Source organism: Fonsecaea monophora (assembly GCF_001642475.1).
Source record: "Fonsecaea monophora strain CBS 269.37 chromosome Unknown Scaff70, whole genome shotgun sequence".
Taxonomy (NCBI): Eukaryota; Fungi; Ascomycota; class Eurotiomycetes; order Chaetothyriales; family Herpotrichiellaceae; genus Fonsecaea; species Fonsecaea monophora.
The window spans coordinates 28,858-46,595 of NW_019174001.1; the positions used below are offsets into that span (position 1 = coordinate 28,858).

A 17,738-nucleotide genomic window follows, 5' to 3' on the forward strand; every position below is an offset into this window, starting at 1 on the left:
CAGTCTGTGAAGCGGGCACATTTCAAGCCACAGCGCATCAGCATGATGCCACACCTTCAGGTGTCATTCGTCCAGTCCTGATGTTGCGCAATTGGTGATTTCTGGGAGGTAGTATTCGCTCAGGCCTCGCAATCTCGCGATATGCCCTCTCCCAACCACAAAGCCAAGGGATCAGGGTCTTTGTCCCTGGCCAGCACGGGCGCTGCTTTGCGCCGTGGCGAATTGAAGATATCAGATCCCATTCCCTTCGATGAGTCTGGGGTCTTCAGCAACACTAGCACCGTGCCACCCGCCAGACATCTGTCGGTACAGCGACATAACGACACCACATGGCCACGGGCAAGTACGGCGACGCAGGATACCCATGTGCGACATGTCAGTGACCTTCCGCCACACACACGTTCTCGTACTTCCGCTGGGCCATCACTGAATCAGAGCTCAATGTCTTCCATTCCTTCCAAGGCATCATTGAACCAGAAGAAGCCCAATGGATTGCGCGCAACGCTCAGGCGCATGTTCTCAAGCAAGAAACACAGATCCGTACCTACTGATACAAGTGGCTTTCACTACAATGATACGGGACATCTCAAACCAGTCACAGAGCAGCCGATTCGGACACGACTGGAATCGGCTCCCCAATTGGGATCAGACACAAACTTGCGAGGAGCCGCGCTAACTTCACATTCCAATCCATATCCTCAGGTTGAAGCTGTTCACCAGAGCTTACCCCCTCCTCTGCGGCGCGGGCGTCGCAACACTCTACCCAGTCTCGTCTTCAGTGACATACAGTCAATTCTCGCGCCTGCGGTTGTTGACTGGCCAGAACCGCAACCGTCCTCAGTGGAACAGAGGTCAAAGGAAGACGGTGTCTCGGATCGTCAGTTCAAGCGGCGATCGAGGAGCGCAGACGCCCTCAGCGAACTTGTTCACCAAGGCAGCGATAAACGCCCTTCCACTCGTGACCGAGCAGGTGAAATTGCTTACTGGCGCAATAGCGCCATCCAAAACCCTGTTCCTGTGTACAGTGGCCAATCGATCTCGGTAGATCCCACACACGTCTTGGGATCAGACAACCCGATGGCGGAATCGGAGCGTGGTCGTTCCACCGTCGAGCCTATGCAGACTTTTGACTTTGGCCTTGGAAGTCCAGAGCGGGATGAGATCGGACTGGAGCAGAGAGTCAACACTCTAGAGATCAAGCTCTACGACTTTGAATTTGCGTTGGCCAAGCTCCAAGGCAACGACTTGCCAAATCCGAGGTTAAACCAGAAACCATTCGGTCAAGGCACGATGCCGGACACGTTCTTTCACAATACGACGAACTTGACCTTGACAAGCGGATCGTCGAATGATTTGAGCTACCTTTCTTCTGGCGAAGCTCGGGATTTTACATTCTTGTCTTCTCCTGGCGAGTCACCGGCCCCTTCTCCAGAAGTCGATGATGTGTTCAATCCTCAAAGAGCGAGCAGAGCTACAACTGCCACGATCAGACCCGCGACCGCGAGACGGAGGTCGCCCAGACGTTCGAGAGGGAATTCGCCGTCGTCGATTCATATTCCTTCTGAAAAGTTTGAGGCTTTGCTGGAAATGATGAAAGAGGAAAAGGCGGCTCGACAAAAACTGGAAGAGCAGGTATCCGAACTCCAGAAGGAAATGGACAGCATGAGGACTCCGGTCTACGCGACGATCAGAGAACCATACCCAACACCTAGTCCCGACTCAAAGCAGAACTTGTCTGGCACGCCAACTCGAATGAAAACACTGCATCGAACCCATCCATTTCAATTAGACCATTTGCCCAAAGAAATATCTCGTTTTAGTGGGACAGAAGATTCAGATGCGGAAGAAGGATTCGAGGACGTCTACGAAACCCCTCGGGAGCAACAACGTGATACATTTGAGACGGCAAGGGATTCCCAGCAAGTGGCAGTTATATGAGCCGCAACTGATGTTTGCGTTGCATTCATTGAGATTTCATACATCAATTCGCTTCTTGTTTGACTTTCTCGGTACCATATTCATCGGACCTTTGCCATTGGAAGGCGAAACACGACCCTTCCAACCTTGCTTTGACGGAGGCATTCAGCTGGGGGAGCTTTACATTGAGGATGCTGTTTGCATGAGATACCCATACAGGTGTGATGGAGCTCCTAAGAATGGAGCAAGGCAACAGTGTTTATGTACGAATACATACGGCCTAAAGAGTGGCGAAATGTTCGAGTATAGCAGGAGTAACTTGAGTAACTTGAGGCAATTCACGAGCTCTGTGAGTGAACCAACCTGGAAGGGCACCAGAGGTGCCAATATCAGCCAGCCATGCGTTTAGACATGCAAGGCTACAAGGCCGAGGTTTAAGCCCGCCAAGCGAAATGCCCATGCTCAAAGGTCCAAAGTTGCAAACATTGACGGTAGCAAAGTATCGATCCATTTGGAACTACGGGTTAGATACAATGCCTTGAAACTTTCTCTGGCTGTTTTGTTCTTCTCGCATTCACTCGTTAACGACACTTCCTCGACATTCTTTCATTTGGATCTGGCAAATATGTCGACTTCTCTAACCCATCTCCTGCCTCCTACGCCCGCGCAACCGTCGAGCAAAGCCCGCCTGCTCACGCCAACCACCTATCCTATTCCTCTGCTCTCTTCCTCGCTCGCAAACCGCTACTCCTACGTCCACACCGTACTCGTCCCGCTGTACTACTATCTCCGCGTGTCGTCCCTTGTTGCAGACCCGTTCAACACTTTGCTGAGCGACCTGGGCGTCGTCGCGGCCTTGCAGTGTCTGTTTTGTGCTGTCTGCTTGCCGGCTGCCGGGTCCTGGGTGTCCGGTACACCAGACGGCGCCGTTGTGGAAGGCACGGCAAGTCCGGCGCAGAAAAGCCCAAAGAGTGCCAAAGTGTCTGGAGGTGTGGGAGGTGGAAGTTTGAGGAAGAAGAACCTTGGGGGACCAGGCATTGGCAAAAGCCACGGTCATGGTGCTGGCAAGGGAGGTTCAGGAGGAGCGGCTGGTGAAGGGAGCTGGGGTGCAAGGATCATGGTGAGTTTGCTTTTCCATATGTTACAATTACAATGGGTGCTCTATGCCGCGTTGTGGTCCAGTCCATACTCATGCTGTTTCATTTCCATCCTCTCCGACTTAGCAAGGCTCTTCGAGATTGGACTACTGACTGACAATTGATACAGCCTACGCTCTTCTCCCTGATCCTCACGTTCACTCTACCGCCTCTCCCGCTCAGCTTAATCGCGCTCGTCCTGGGCGCGCCTTTGTACCCTACCTCCCTCCTCCCCCTGACTCTCCTCCTCTCTGTCCATGTCTCCCTACTCGGCTTTCTGCCGTTATTCTACACCCACGGCGTCTCCTCCCTCGCATGGCGCGACGTTGCGGCCGCGTGGCTCCCATTCGACTCAGTAGGCGTATGGGGCGCAACAGTGGGAAGCTTTGTAGGAGGATGGGTGGGTGCCATTCCAATGGCGCTGGATTGGGATCGCGAGTGGCAGAAATGGCCTTGTACGGTTATCTGGGGGGTAGTGATGGGGTGGACGGTTGGCCGGGCTATAACGAATGGCTTGAGATGGGGCAAGGGAAAGAGGATCAATTTGAGCGAGAAGGAGGAACCCGAACCGGCTTTTGAAAGAAATATCCAAGTGGAAGGCGGGAAGTGAGTGGTGACAGACAAGAGCGAGTGAGCGGGTAGGTCGAAACAACCTGCAGACACAGCTACTCGAAGTTGGAGACTCGAAGTGATCCAGAATGTGGGAGATCAGAAATCGGACACTCAAGACTTTGAAGCGAGGGCGAGGGTATGTGTATGTCTGCAGAGAACGAGCGGTGCGGTTTTGCCCTCCCAAAGATGTCAGTCTTCTTTCTGATCACGGAGCACTTTTTGACAGGGGTGACCAGCACCACAGCCGCACTCATATACCACCGTTCATCTTTCGTCGCAGCACAGCGAAGATGTCTTGGGGTGTGCCGACAAGTTTTAATCGCGAACAAATGGAGGCTGTCAAGATCTGTCGAGAGAGGGCGGGTATTTGGACGGACAGCATGCACTGTACCCTTATTTGGATCCAAGCCCGGAGATTCGATCTTGACCGACCTAAAGGACCATGGAAGAAAAAAGTAGGAGAGGGCGCGATAAGATACCTGAGGCATACGGGTATGGGGCATATGGGCGAGACTGACAAGCGAGCGATATGGGCGCTAAACGGTCTCATGCCACGCCGACCGGCATTGATGCCAGCATAACCAGGTTCGTCGGGTTTGAGCGTGGACACGCGACCAGGACAACAGGAGGGGAGAAGACGCGAGCACTGTTTCAATAATGTGCCGCAGATTCACTAGGATGCGATGTGCTAGGGCGGCTTGACAAGGTCAGTCAGAGACACTGTACGAGGTAAAGGGGTGGCAAGTCAGAGCTACTCATAGGGAGCTACGGTAACTCTTTCCAGCTGTCTGTCTATACAACGGGTACCATGGAGATGGAGAGGCGATGTGGGCATTGGACAGAAGGAGGATCAACATCAGGATCCAAATCAAAGGACCCTCCTCGAAGAGCTTGAGGGACAGGGACGTGTGAGAACAACCTTTACCAAATCTTACTTGTGGTTTTTCCCTTTTCTGGTGAGAAAGGCTGTTTTGGTCAATTGATTAGGACGGGTAGTGCAGGTAGATACTGTACGTCAATACCTACCGAGAAGTGTAAAAGGTATTTTAGGTCCTATGCACACCTCCAAAATGGGACAGATGCACAAAATGGGAACAACCGGCGAAAAGCGTGTTGAAGGTTTCTTTCTAGCCTGCCTGCATGCAATAACAAGAATAAGAACAACAGGCGAGCAAGATCGTCAATTCCATTCCATTTTGAGTCTTTGTGGCTTGCGAAGAAGAGAGGGAGTCGGAAAGAAAGAGGGGTTGAAGTGGTGGAGAGGGGGAGACTGCCTGACTTGTGCTGTGAGATACAGTTTTCTGTTCCCTGCCCTTGCCTGCCTTGCCTGCATGCTGAGCCGAGAATACCGGGGACATGGCGTGGCGCATGGCTGGCTCGCTCGCTGGGGAGATGGGCAGGGCAGGGTTTCCAGGGACGGTGGCAGGGTAGCAGGGTAGGAGGGTCTTCTGCAGGGACACTACACACATCTTGATGTTGATTTTAGTGTGGGTTTTGGTATTGGTATACACTCAATCTATCTCACAACAAACTCTGACTCGTTTACAATGGATCTCAGAGGCAAGCGCGCAAGGGAGGCGAGAGAGCAGGGTCAGGGTCAGGGTCAGGAACGAGGGTCAAAGAGTTTCACGAGTACACGAGGTTCAGAGGGTCAAAGGGAAAAAACCTAGATAAGTGATCACCTTGATCAACACATCAATATTGACAGAGAGATTTGTCGGGTTATGTGATCAACAAAGGGTCAAATTAACCCATCCTGGCCCAGACAAGATCAGTCAAGACAAGACACAACGCATAACCAGCGCTTGCAAAGTAAACGCTCCTCGGGTATGTATGTACAAATGCACGTAGACAAGCACAAGTATTATAAAATGTCGATGCTTTTCGGGACATGCACAAGGGTCGTCAGAGTTGTCGTACTAAATACTCGGTACGTACACCAGTTCTACCACACTATACCACACCCATCGCCTCCCAAGTCCCAAGTCCAAGTCCTCGTATAAAAAGCCGGGAGATGTCTACCGAGTTACCTACTAGGTAGGGGTAGCTCAAAGTGGATTCTTTCGATAGAGTTTATTTCATTCATCAAGCTTTCAAAGATATTTTGCATTTTCCATTTTGGATTTTGAATTTTGAATTTTGAATTTTGGCATTCTTCATTCTGCATTCTGCATTCTGCATTGCCTTTGGGATAGGATTGGGTTGGGTTGGTCGCTTGTTCCCCACGACGAAACTCTCATAACCATTCTATCCAAGAAGAGATAGATCATCGGATAAGGGTCAAGATTTGTCTATCTTGTTTCTGTCTGGTTCGGTCCCTCCCCCAGAGTTTCGGTTGACCTGGTCCCTTTATGCGGGCCGTATCGCGCCTCATTCATCATAATCAATCATCATCGCTGTCGCCGCCCAGCTACCACTTTTGACTTCCTCTCTCTCCCCGCCTTCCGAACAGATGAACAAACCCATTGGCTCCAGTCCAACGAATACTGCTTGGTTGCGCATTGCTTTCATTCTTCTCGTCTCAACGCCAGGCGATCTCTGACTAAAGTAGGATTGTAGTGTTACATGTGAACATGGGTTGTGCTCAGCTCCCCTTTCTCTCCAAGAAAATATGCCTGCCCTGTTGCTCTCTGGGAGGTCAAGTTTTGAAAATATCTCCCAAACGCCATCGCTATGCAAGATCTCGCGCCGCACCACATAAATAGAGAAACACAGCATTGCCGTAAATGAGAGTATGGTTTTGTAAAGCCTGTGAGGCGTAGATGTTATCAGTCGTAGGCATTTCAGCCTGGTCATCAGCATCTGGGTTGATATTACATCTCTTCTGTACTTCAGTCGAGACGTTGTCGCTTGCAATTCCTGCCTGTTTTCATCGCGTCAACAAGGGCAACAGCCTCCTAAGCTGCCTGTTGAATAGGTGTCCTTCCAATCCGGTAGTTGCTCGTCGCGGAACTGAAAAATCTCGCCATCACACCGCCCACGCCAGTCTCTGACTTGACCTTTTTGGCTGGTGGTTGACTTTCGCCCTGGAAGCTCGTTTGGTGACCTTTGAGGCTGGGTCGAACGTTCTTGCTATAGGTACTGTGGTATGAGGTATCGGGACTTTGGGTCAAGTCAACCACCACGATACTGTCGTCAATGTTTGATGACGCAGTGTAGGGGGTTCCTCGAGATGTAGGCGCGAGAGACGAAGATCGAGACCGTGATGAAGGAGCCAGGGAAGAAGATCGAGAACTGCTGTGGCTGTGCATTGTACCAGGTCTGCTAGATGGAACTAGAGGTGGAAGATCTCGAATGGATGGAGGTGACACGGACCGAGCGTTGCCGTGATGGCGGAATGGCGACGGCCATCGTCGATGACTGGGTGCAGGTAAAGACAAGGAGCTATTGTTAGCCTTGTGTCTGGGATAGCAACCAACAGCCAGGTCCTCATCAACGTAGGAAGCAGGGGAATCGTAGACACCGACTGCTCTTGGTGGAGGGGTTGCGACAACAGCCTGGACTGGCTCCTTGCGTGTCAGAGGTGCCACAGACATGGTCGAATCGTACGAGACCTGGTGAGAGTGCCAGTGTCGGTGGCCGCTGGTGAGTTCTGCCTCTTCTTGCCGCAGCTCCATCTGGAAGCGGATGGGAGCGAGGAATGGTTCAAAGTGATCAAACAAGTCCTGCTCCGTCACGCGAGTGTCAAAGTCAAGGAGGTAGAGGAGCTGTCTCTCCATCAGGTTCACCTCTGCGAGGCCGAATCCGAAGCCCTCGAAACCCTTGACCGTTGTGTATCTTGCCCAGTGCTTGTTCTTCGGGCTCGAATCATTCAAGTTCTTCGCGGCCAAGATCAAGGATGCAAGGAAGATGCGATGCATCGTGCACCTCATCCCCTTGGCGACAGGTGGCAATCTGGATCGAAGGCGGGCGAGGTAAACGAGGGAGGTCATCAAAGTCGGTACTTGAACAGCTGACCGGTGAACCAGGGAGCTGATGAATTGTTCCAGGCTCGGTAGAGGAGCTGCAGCGGGCTCTGCGGAAGACGAGTGCGGTGGTGTTGACGGAGGTGTAGGCAATGAGTCGGCAGATGGTAGAGGCTCTGGATCACATCGGATGACCTGTGAGGCTTGCTTTGCAAGGTGCTGGACCATGTAGGTCCGCACAGGCTGGCGGACAAACTCTTCCAAAGCAGCCCTGTTCTGAGCCAAGGTGTATTTGGATTCCATGGTGTGACTTGTTTGCGATAGGTGTTTGATCCTGGTGGTAAGAAGGCGAAGAAATAAAGGGAGTGACTTGGAGATGATGCGAGTCCGCGAGTTTATGGACTTGACTTCAGACTTCTCTCAGAGAGGTTTCAAGTGTTGGTTACAGAGCGAGTGGAATTGAAGTGAAGTAACAGGCCTCTGACACAAGCGGGGAGGTTGGGTATCCAAGATATTATCTGCCCAAGTTCTGTAGACGATTTCACCTGGCCAGCAGGAAGAGATTCAGAAGTTCACACGAGCCTGTGGTCTGTGTGATATATCGAAATATGGGTGGTCCCAGACACGGCCCAGGGATGCAGCTCCTGATGTTTGAGAGAGAGTCTCGTAGTATCCAAGCGAGTCTTTCTCCTGAAAGGGAGGCACCCGAAGTGAGGTAGCAAATGCAGGAGAGTGGGTGTGGCTGCTGCAGCTAGTGGATAGGCGGACGATAAACTCCAGGTACGGAGCACAGATGTGGTGGATGGCTTGAAGCTGCACCGTTGGAGGGCCTTTGGGTTTGTTCCCTTCTCTTTCACCCTGGATTGGCCGCCCAGGTAAGGATTTGTCCGGGTTGTCAGGGGTTGGAACCTGGAGCAGCGGACAAGTGTGTGGTTCCCTCGGCTTGTCTGCCACGGAGGAGGACTAAGATCACTTCGGGATAGGATGCGAGCTTTTTCGAAGGAGGCTTGAGAGAGGTGGGGAGGCCAGCCCCAGAAATATCAGGGTAGTGCGTGTTTTTTGGAGGTGAGTTGAGGCGACGACAGGGGGGTGGTTAGAAGCTGGATGAGCTCAAGCCTTCGACACTGACGAAGGTGAGGATGCCGGATGAAGAGAAGAAAAAAGGGAGTGGTGGTGGTGAGGCAACGATGATTTTATGAATTGGCTGGCAACCTGAATCAGAGGTGCATTGCCACAAGCACCTGTTATAGATTGAATGGGCGCTTGCACAGACCCTGAATGGTCACAGCTACAGGATTCACTGAGGTATCCAGGGCCAGTGGCTAGAATCGCAGGCGAGTTGGCGAGATGGTTCCTTGTTTCGGCCTGTGCTGGCGGCTGGCAAATAGAGCGCGTGGATTGGGCCGCGAGTCTGTCCAACAGGGGTCTGAGCGATTGCACGGCTGCACAATGTAGTCCCCTCGTACACGCTTTTTTTTATGGGGTTGAGATGAGATGTGCACTTGGGCTTTTTTATTCCCGATGGGCCTGATGGAGTAGGGATCCTGTTGAGTTTTTCAACTTTGTCTGTGAGCGTGTCAAGCGTGTAGAGCGTGTCCTCCTTGCTGAAGTCCCGATGACCGCTGACCACTAGTGCACCCAATGACCAATTCAGTTGACTTTTTTGCATGCATATCTGTCAAAGCGTCAAAGCAGGGAGTCAAGGGGAGGGCAGGGATGGGCTACGGATGGAGCTCTTGTAAAGGTAGTGATGAACATTGCTTAGAACCCTGGGGAGCTGCATGGGGATGGCGACATGGCGGTGCAGGATGCAAAACTCTGTCTGCTCGTATGTAGAGGCGACCAACTGACCTACAGGGCACATGTGCCTACATAGGTAGATAGCTAGCTATGTCTTTGGGTAGCAGCAGTGTTTGGCCCAGAGAGTACGGGAAGTACCCAGCTAGGTGTTCGGAGTGCCCATCACCACACAAATTACCAACAAAAAGACACCTATCGCCCTGCCTAGGCATCGCCAAGTGCCGATCCCCAGCTGTTCAGTGCCATCTGTCAAATAATTATTTGGCCGTCAATGGCCGTCCTTGCAGCTTGTCGCCCTTTCCTTTTGCCCCATTACGCTTTTACGAGAGACATTCAGCTCCCTTTTGCTCCCCCAAAGTACTGTACCTTGTACGTAGTGCTAGCATGCAAAGGGCTGGTTCATCATTTCTCGTATATCCTGCCAACTCTTGTCTCTGAGCCCTGCCTCACTCCTCACTTGACCCTCACTTCCGAAGCCTTTGAACCCGCCGTGCCCGCCCTTCTTCTCCCCCACCTTTACTATTGTCCCAAATAGGCCACTTGACACACCCTTGAAGCCAAGTGCTGCAACCCGGAGGTATCGATTGGCTGAGGGGTCGAGACACACGCCTGACACGTCTGATACACTTTTAGACACCCCCTCCGCGCGCTCGTCGACGCGCCTCAGGGGGGTTTCTCTCGCGTAATGCCACTGGCCACTCGCTTAACGCACATCATCCGCCCACGGCAGCATTTCTTTGGCTCGTCTGGTGACTGGTGAAACACGGCCCTCTGTCCGCAAAAGGTTCTCGCCTCAAGACGCGCGACTCGCTACGGGCGTTCCTTTTGTCTTTGGTTCTGTGTCTTGTTAAGGCGAACGCCTTCAAGCCACCCCAGCCCGGCCCACGCTGTCTCAGCTTTCTTTGTCCCGCCTTCCGAATACCACATGCTCTGACCTCCTGATGGTCTCACAATCCCTTCGATATCTGCCGTCCGCCCCCTACTTGCCACGATTGCTGCTGCAGATCGCGAACCAGAAAGGGCACAGCCACGAACACGACCACCTGCCTGCATACTTCCCGTGACCAGCCCCTCGTCGTGTTCCCCTCATCATCTGCCACCACCACCACCACCATCATATTACCCGATTATCCAAAGCATTGTCAGCCGACTGGCACCGACGAAGCATGAAAGTATCACAATCAATCATTATCCGATTTTCCAATCTGCCGACTGCTGGCCCCCCCTATTGTACGACTCGTGGTCCTCACCACAAGCTGTCCACGAGTCACATAATCGAGCTCCTCATGACAGCTCGAAGCAGCGGCAAACGGCCACCTCCGATTGAGCGATAAGATCAGTGGTCCCTCGGTGTCATCACAGTAAGAGGATGAATACCACAGCATTGTGTAAGTGATGCTCGCCCATCTGGGCCGTGAGAATGAGATGCATGTATTGAGGGTGCAACGTGGCCAAGGATGATACAGCATCGACGGAACTAGCTTCCGCATAGATGATGGTGATAATGATGATGATATTATGACTTGATCACAACAATCAAAGTCCCCATGTACTGATTTAAATACAGCAAAAATGAGCGCACTGAGAGTTGTGACAATACCAGGACTACCCGTACAATTTGTACACAACAAGCACTACACATTAGCCGTTGGCCATCTTGCTTGGTTAGAAGAACCACTGGTGCCACAACTTCAACTGCCAAAAATATAGCTCTCGTCTGACAGCATGAGTACATATTCCCCGGCTGCAACCGCATGGCGAAATCGCCTGACTTCAGCTGCAAATGGCTGTCATCGCATCTCGGGGTTCTTGTACTCTCGTGCTGATCCTCGTCGACATCCCTCGCCCTTATGTCGCAGCGTTGCGACTGTGGTCGACCAGACTAAAATCGACAACAAACCTCACCTGGACAAGCGCGATGAGCATACGAAGATTGGGAAAAGCGCGACGTCGGGAGACGGCCGAGGCCACCCAGCGAAGCAGCCCGATCCCCAGAAGCCGCCTGAACGGTCTACGGGGGTTGAAACACAAGGCTCCGAGGGCAAATCTGGCGAAGGAAGAGATACTGGTGGCGTGCACAAAGAGGAGATACCCGACTTGTCATGACGAGTAGGCTTTGTATGCAACCAAGTGTCTTTGAGTGAGGCATGCTTGACAGCACATGCAGATGACAACGTGTACTGGTAAATGAGTGACGGACTAGTGACTAAAGCTATTTGAGGTAAAAATATGACAACAATGTGGCTGTTCAAGAGAGTGCAGCCACCAGTCTCATCTTTGTGCTACATCATCTCATATGCACGATCAGGAAAACGCTAGTGGGCGTTGAAAGGGCGGGGGAAACGAAGCGTCAGAATCACGGTCTGCAATCTAACGGCGTGAGGAAACCTACGAGGTACTCGTATACCAACCATTGATCAATGATCATAACCCCTAATCAGGCCTCCTCCCTTGTGGTGAAACTACCTTTTGTCACTTTTGTCCGAATATTTTTGCTTGAGACACGGGGCCACCAAGGGGCCCGCCAACCATGGTCGTCGTCTCCGAGATGGACACCAAATAACACTACGTCCCCTTACCAAAGCAGGCAAAACGACCGGGATGCTTTAGCTTGTACCGCGTGCTCGGTGTGTTACACCGATGCAGAAAACAGTGGGGAGCCCTACGAGTGCCGGGCAGTCATAGTCATCGCCGTAGACCGACCGTTATGTTTTACCAACGCATGCTGCTGACACCAAGGCGGAGGTCGCGGTTGAGGCTGGTGAGGCTTGTGCAAGGACTGAGCCACAAAAGCGTCTCTTGCCAGCTGGTGCCAGTGTCAGTGCCAGTGTGTGTTCACCAACTACCTAGGTACTAACGAGTAATGACGAATTAAAGCAACACACGAGTTACCTGCATACCAAGGCAGAACAGTCCACGTACGTATGAGTACGTCCCTTACCGTAGTATGTACATATTTTAGTAAAGGATGAAGAATACCTCGTATACCGAGTCATAATTACGAACAACTGCCTGGCAAAACTTCAAACCACGCGCAATCCTACTGAGTACGAGGTACTCGTAGTGACTCGTAAGTAGATAGACTGGATAAAGTTTGCGCTCGCTGCTGCAACGCGCCCACGCCGCTGAAACCGTTGAGCTCCGCCCGTGGTTTCAGACTCAGCCCGGCCAATGCGGCGACCCTCTTCAGAGTAACAAACAGGACAAGCTTGGGCAAGATCTCATGGGTCTTTGTCGTTCGGCGAGTACTCGGTATACGCGCTCATACAGAGTTTCACGTGGGAGGGATAGGTACAATCGTTCCCTTGGTACCAGCTACTGCCCACCGTGCTCGGCCTCAACCTCAACCTCAACCTTGTAGGGATATTGTTGAATCTAGCGTCAAATCTCATTCAAGACGCCATTTACCTGCAAGGACCTCGGAAAACGTAGCTTGCAGTAGTACTCGGTCGGGACGTTGCCTTCACATTCCCGAGCGAGCTTGTTTCACGGACTGGACAGCTTGCATCCCCGTTTGACGGTGTAAGTCAGGAGCAAACTGCGAAGCAAACCATCGCTTCGCTAGTCTACACCAAACACAAGATGGCGGAAACGCAGGCTCGGTCGGTTTAGCACTATGTACACAAGAACCGTAACTCTATGCCTCCTGGAAAGATAAGCATGGACTTGATTCCCTCGCGTCTTCTGCCTATAAATCGTGACTCGAGTGAACAACTGCATCAACATATTGTCCTCTGCAAGTTCCTTCCGGCTCTGTACCGGCATCACCTCCAATTTCTTCTCCAGAACCTTGCAACCAGGCAAGAGCAATGATGAAAAAAAGAACCGAGTTCTTTTGGAATGGCCAAAAAATACGCGGACAAGAGCCCCGAAGGACACTTGATGGCGACATCCTCCGCGATGTGCAATGCAGGGACACCACTATAGCAGGCTCAATGCTTGAGCTGAGTCGCTCCCACAAGGTCTATTGAGAATGTTAGTCATCTATGGCAATGTCATGGTGCACGGGGGCGGGGGACGTACAAGTATGAAGAAGAAAAAGAAAAGAAAGTCAAGTTGGATCGAGCAACGAGAAAATAGAAATAGTCGAACGGCAATGCCAAGCAAAGTGTCCATGACGCCAAGACTTCAACCTCGTAGTTGCCAAGTCTTTGTCGGTGTCACTGCTCTGACTGGATGCTGTGCCTTGGCGATTAACTTGGGTTCGATAGGTACTTCACTTGTGTCGACAACTTTCTTCTCTTGTGCATCGCGTGGTATCCTCGGTGATATTCTAATGATGTTCTGATATTGTTCTCTCTCAATCTCAGCGCTTTCCGTATTTAGTCCTCAAACCTTTGCACGGCATTCTGTGCGAATCAGTTGATGCGCTATCCTCACGACAGGTGTGATTACATAAATCAGCCTAGGCGTTCCCATCCTGCTCCAACGCGCCTTTGTTCCCGCCTGGAATGAGGACTTTGTGATGGTAACTTCTGTAATGCTTGGGAACAGCCAGCATAGTCTGGATTCTCAGCAAACATGGTTTCTCAACCAGTGGTTCGAGCGGCTGATCACCCCTCAACACGTCCTCATTTCATTCAACGTACAGAAATCAAAAAGCTCGGCATATCGCTTTATTGTGATTAACCTCCTGCTACTATTGTGAGAATATAAATCCTTCCCTGCAGCGTCTGAAACACCCATGGCTCCTGTCGTGCTCGGGGATATCGAGGTTCCAACTCAGATGGGCCTCAAAGGAAGTGCCATTGAGGCCATCGTTGGCATCGCATTCATGATAGGCATGGTTGTGTTTTTCGTCGTCTTAGGTTTTCTACGCCACAATGTGGTCAGGGTTCATAACAGTCGCGGACGACGCTCTCGACGACGCGCCATATTTGATGCTGGGGAGTGGACGACGACGAACAGTCTGCCACCTCCACCAACTTATGACTCCCTCTTCCCTGACCATGGACGCTCCCAGCCTCAGCTTCGATCAAGCTCGAACAGATGGAGCGCGACGAACTCACAACCCCAAAACGATAGCGATACTCACAACCCTCCCAACGCCGCTGTTGATGATAGCAGGGAAATCTCCGATGAGAGAAGCAGCCGTCCAAACTTTTCAACATTGAGTCCGTCCGTTTTACCCCCTTACTACGGACGAGATCCTCATGGACTGCCTTCCTACGAGACCTTCGCTTTTGCCGACGAAGAAGACCGGCTAAGGAATACTTGGTCTGCTGTGCCAACTCAAGTACCCCAAGGGCCTCGTGAGGATGCCTCGTTGCGTGTGCCCGCAAGGATTTTGCGGACAGAAATCATGGTTACTCAGAGAGAGATATCCCCCAACGAAGTATGAAGAGGGAGAGCCACCACCACAGCCAGGGTTTACGGATTGGTAAAATTACCCAGCTGATATGCACTTTTCTCTGCGTTTGTAGCTAATCCACTTCCTCTGCTCCAGGTAATGATGCTGCTCTCGAACAGGCCAGAGCCGAGGACGTTCACTCAACCCTGCCATGAGTACTGGTGTGAGTTTGAGGGGTGGCAGAAACAAAATTGCAGCCCGATGAATCTGAACATATTGGGCCCTCTTCCGAGACAAAATCTTGCTGTAACCGCGCACCCTACAGAATGGGATCGAGAAACCTTCAACTTCCTTCAGCCTCCTTTAGCCTCCTTCAGCGAAGACGGCTGTTGCTCTTTGCAATCCCCAGCAAACCTTTTGAAGTTCCTGCGTATACTAGACACTGCAACCGTCCGGTCACTTTCGACTGCCACGTCTCCAGAGTCGTCACCTTGAAACAGTGAACAGAGTTCCAAAGGCCTGGGTGGATGGCTTGAGTTGCTATTGAGCCTAAAGCCAAAGCCAAATCCACGACCAAGACAGGTAGTCGGGAAACAAGAAACAATCGAACTATATTAGATTTATATTCGACACCCTCCTGCCCAGTTCAGTGACAAAGGGTTGCAACGACACGACGGGACCAGAAGGGCCATGACCGGGCCAGACCAGATGCCTTGCAACTCTTCTACCCACTTGTTCATGCTCACTTACGCACTCACCACTTCCATTCGGTCAAACCGAGACAGCGTCTTAGCGGGCATCAAAGGACGTATGTCTTTCGATATGGATCAGGGGGCCACGGATATTGGTTGAGGTATTGACACAGGAGAAAATCGACAACAACTTGCACTTGTGCAATCTCGCAGCAGCGCGTCGCTGGTATCTATTTAAACCACATATCTGTCGACCTCGTCAGTTCAGGGTCGTCCATGAAGACCATTTACACAACAACGACTTGACTTCTCATTTCTGTTTATCAACCCGGAAACATTCCCTCTACTCTTTCCCCCCCTGCAGAGAGCGACACAGTGTGGCACTCGCCCCTTTTCCTACGGTTTATCAATCCATTTTCACCCATTTTGTCCTCATCTACTTTACATATAATCCCGCCCCATTCCAAGAACGTGACCCAAATCCAGCCCAGTCTCCATTGGAGCATCTCCACCCATACCTACAGCACATCCAAGTCACTAGAAGTAACAAAACAGCAGATATGAATGAACCAGCCATGATATCCTTCTTCAGCGTCACAGGGGTGATCCTGCTCGTTGCTGCGATAGCAATCTGGAGGACTCATCACAAGAGCCACATGCGCGGCCAAGTTGATGACACAGCGATCCACAACGACGACGGTGGCAACTCGAGGAACGGCCATCAAGATGCGGACAGCATCCGTGCAGGCAACGCTCCAGTCATTGATGGGCAAGCAGACAATCGAGGCGGAAATTGGAGGTGGAGAAAGATCATTGACGGTGTCGGTTGGGCCCAGGTACCAAACGGGCCTGAAGATCGAGAAGAGACGCGAGTGATGGCAAGACGACGAGGTATCACAGAGAAGCCCGAGCAAGCGCTCGTTTCTGTGTCTATTGGCAGTGCTGAGGCCCAGGCAGGGACGAGCTACGCGAATGATGTTGAGAAAGGAGGATCACGGCCTACAGATGTCATGTCATTCGAGAACCTTGGTGGGTATCGATACGGCGATTTTGCATACGGCCACGACAACATGGCGCCGCTTCCGGTTCCTGCTTCGGGCCCAGATCAAAACTCATTGTACCGACATTCACCTGGCATTGCGGAAGTCGAAGCTGTGCCGGCAGGTTCTTATCTCTCCCGGATCCCCAGCACAGACTCGAGGGAATCAGGGCACGGGTGTCGATTGACCTCGTACAATGGGCTGCCGCCAGTACACCAGCAACAACATGACGATATGATGGCGGCACTCCCAATCTCGAAAGACCACCCTCTCTACCAACACCATCCGGTTTCCCAAAGCCCAGCGCCGTCTCAACCCTCAGATCAAAGCTCAGACCACAAGCCTCCTGCATTCCACTACGAGCGCGGCAGCCTTGTCCCTGCACCCCTGAATCCCCGTCGTGGAAAGCGCTGCCTCGATGTCGATCAGAACCACGAACCAACTCCAACTGCCGAACCAGTGCGTGCGGCGTCCGGCCTCACGCTGGAACGCCCTTCGAGTGCTCGATCTCAGCCAGCTTCAGCCTCCGGATCGGGGTCACGGGAATGGCCAGAGCCTCGATACAGCATGTTTGAAAGTCCCTTGAGGCAGCATCCACCAGAGTTGTTCCTGGACCTACCAGGCCCAAGGGACGTGTCGGCGCAAACTTCGACCCAGGAGCCACAGGAAATGCTCGCTGCTGAGACTGGGACGAAAGATGGTGATGATCTCCGAACCGACTGCTCTTTGACGACAGAAATGAAGTCTTCATCTCCAAAACTACACCAGCCCGTGAACGGATTCAATCAGCAGCGTCACCATCACCACCCTCGTCAAGGTCAAGGTCAAGGCCACCGTCATCGCCATTTCAGCTCGTGCGACGCCGGCTGGACGACCGTCCCTCTCACCCCATCATCACAGTCAAGCGCCGCCAGCAGACCATCGAGATGGAGTTGGACGGCAGAGGATTTCAGGGTGGTGGGAACGGATGGGGACAATGTCGTGTGAAAAGGTCACCGAAAAAAGAAGCTGAAAGCTATTCATACAAGGCAAGGTGCTCGTGGGGTCAAAGTATGGGTGTATGGTGTTGGGGAGTGGTTTCGGAGTTTGAGGTTGGCGTATATATGTATGTAGGTAGGCACGTAGGTAGTCTGGGAGAAACATATGAATGGTATTTCTAGCAAAAACCAGCGATGCAAGATATCCCCTTTACATATTGATTCCTCTCCACGAGGGAGGGATCGGCCTGCAAAACCCGCTTTGCAAACACTTATTGAAGTCCAGAGGTTTCCCATGTTTTCTGCTTGCATGTCTTGGTCTTTCCGTGACTTTTGTCGATGCAAGATCCTCAGTTCGGTGTGATGCAA

General features: G+C 52.0%; 6 protein-coding genes across 6 annotated transcripts; 5 read left to right on the forward strand and 1 right to left on the reverse strand.

Annotated features, from left to right (window-relative positions):
• Positions 1-441: 441 nt before the first annotated feature.
• On the forward strand, positions 442-1,938 carry AYO21_08242 (hypothetical protein; the record flags this gene model as incomplete). The annotated part of the gene is made up of 1 exon (XM_022658189.1): positions 442-1,938. One exon carries the CDS (start codon positions 442-444, stop codon positions 1,936-1,938), a length of 1,497 nt encoding a protein of 498 aa, XP_022509462.1.
• A 604-nt stretch (positions 1,939-2,542) lies between these two features.
• On the forward strand, positions 2,543-3,663 carry AYO21_08243 (hypothetical protein; the record flags this gene model as incomplete). The annotated part of the gene is made up of 2 exons (XM_022658190.1): positions 2,543-3,037; positions 3,184-3,663. 2 exons carry the CDS (start codon positions 2,543-2,545, stop codon positions 3,661-3,663), a joined length of 975 nt encoding a protein of 324 aa, XP_022509463.1.
• A 2,899-nt stretch (positions 3,664-6,562) lies between these two features.
• On the reverse strand, positions 6,563-7,873 carry AYO21_08244 (hypothetical protein; the record flags this gene model as incomplete). The annotated part of the gene is made up of 1 exon (XM_022658191.1): positions 6,563-7,873. The coding sequence occupies one exon, from the start codon at positions 7,871-7,873 to the stop codon at positions 6,563-6,565; it is 1,311 nt and encodes a 436-aa protein (XP_022509464.1).
• A 3,222-nt stretch (positions 7,874-11,095) lies between these two features.
• AYO21_08245 (hypothetical protein) lies at positions 11,096-11,476 on the forward strand (the record flags this gene model as incomplete). The annotated part of the gene is made up of 1 exon (XM_022658192.1): positions 11,096-11,476. The coding sequence occupies one exon, from the start codon at positions 11,096-11,098 to the stop codon at positions 11,474-11,476; it is 381 nt and encodes a 126-aa protein (XP_022509465.1).
• Positions 11,477-14,054: 2,578 nt separating this feature from the next.
• AYO21_08246 (hypothetical protein) lies at positions 14,055-14,711 on the forward strand (the record flags this gene model as incomplete). Its single annotated transcript, XM_022658193.1, has 1 exon — positions 14,055-14,711. One exon carries the CDS (start codon positions 14,055-14,057, stop codon positions 14,709-14,711), a length of 657 nt encoding a protein of 218 aa, XP_022509466.1.
• Positions 14,712-15,927: 1,216 nt separating this feature from the next.
• AYO21_08247 (hypothetical protein) lies at positions 15,928-17,379 on the forward strand (the record flags this gene model as incomplete). The annotated part of the gene is made up of 1 exon (XM_022658194.1): positions 15,928-17,379. The coding sequence occupies one exon, from the start codon at positions 15,928-15,930 to the stop codon at positions 17,377-17,379; it is 1,452 nt and encodes a 483-aa protein (XP_022509467.1).
• Positions 17,380-17,738: the final 359 nt, after the last annotated feature.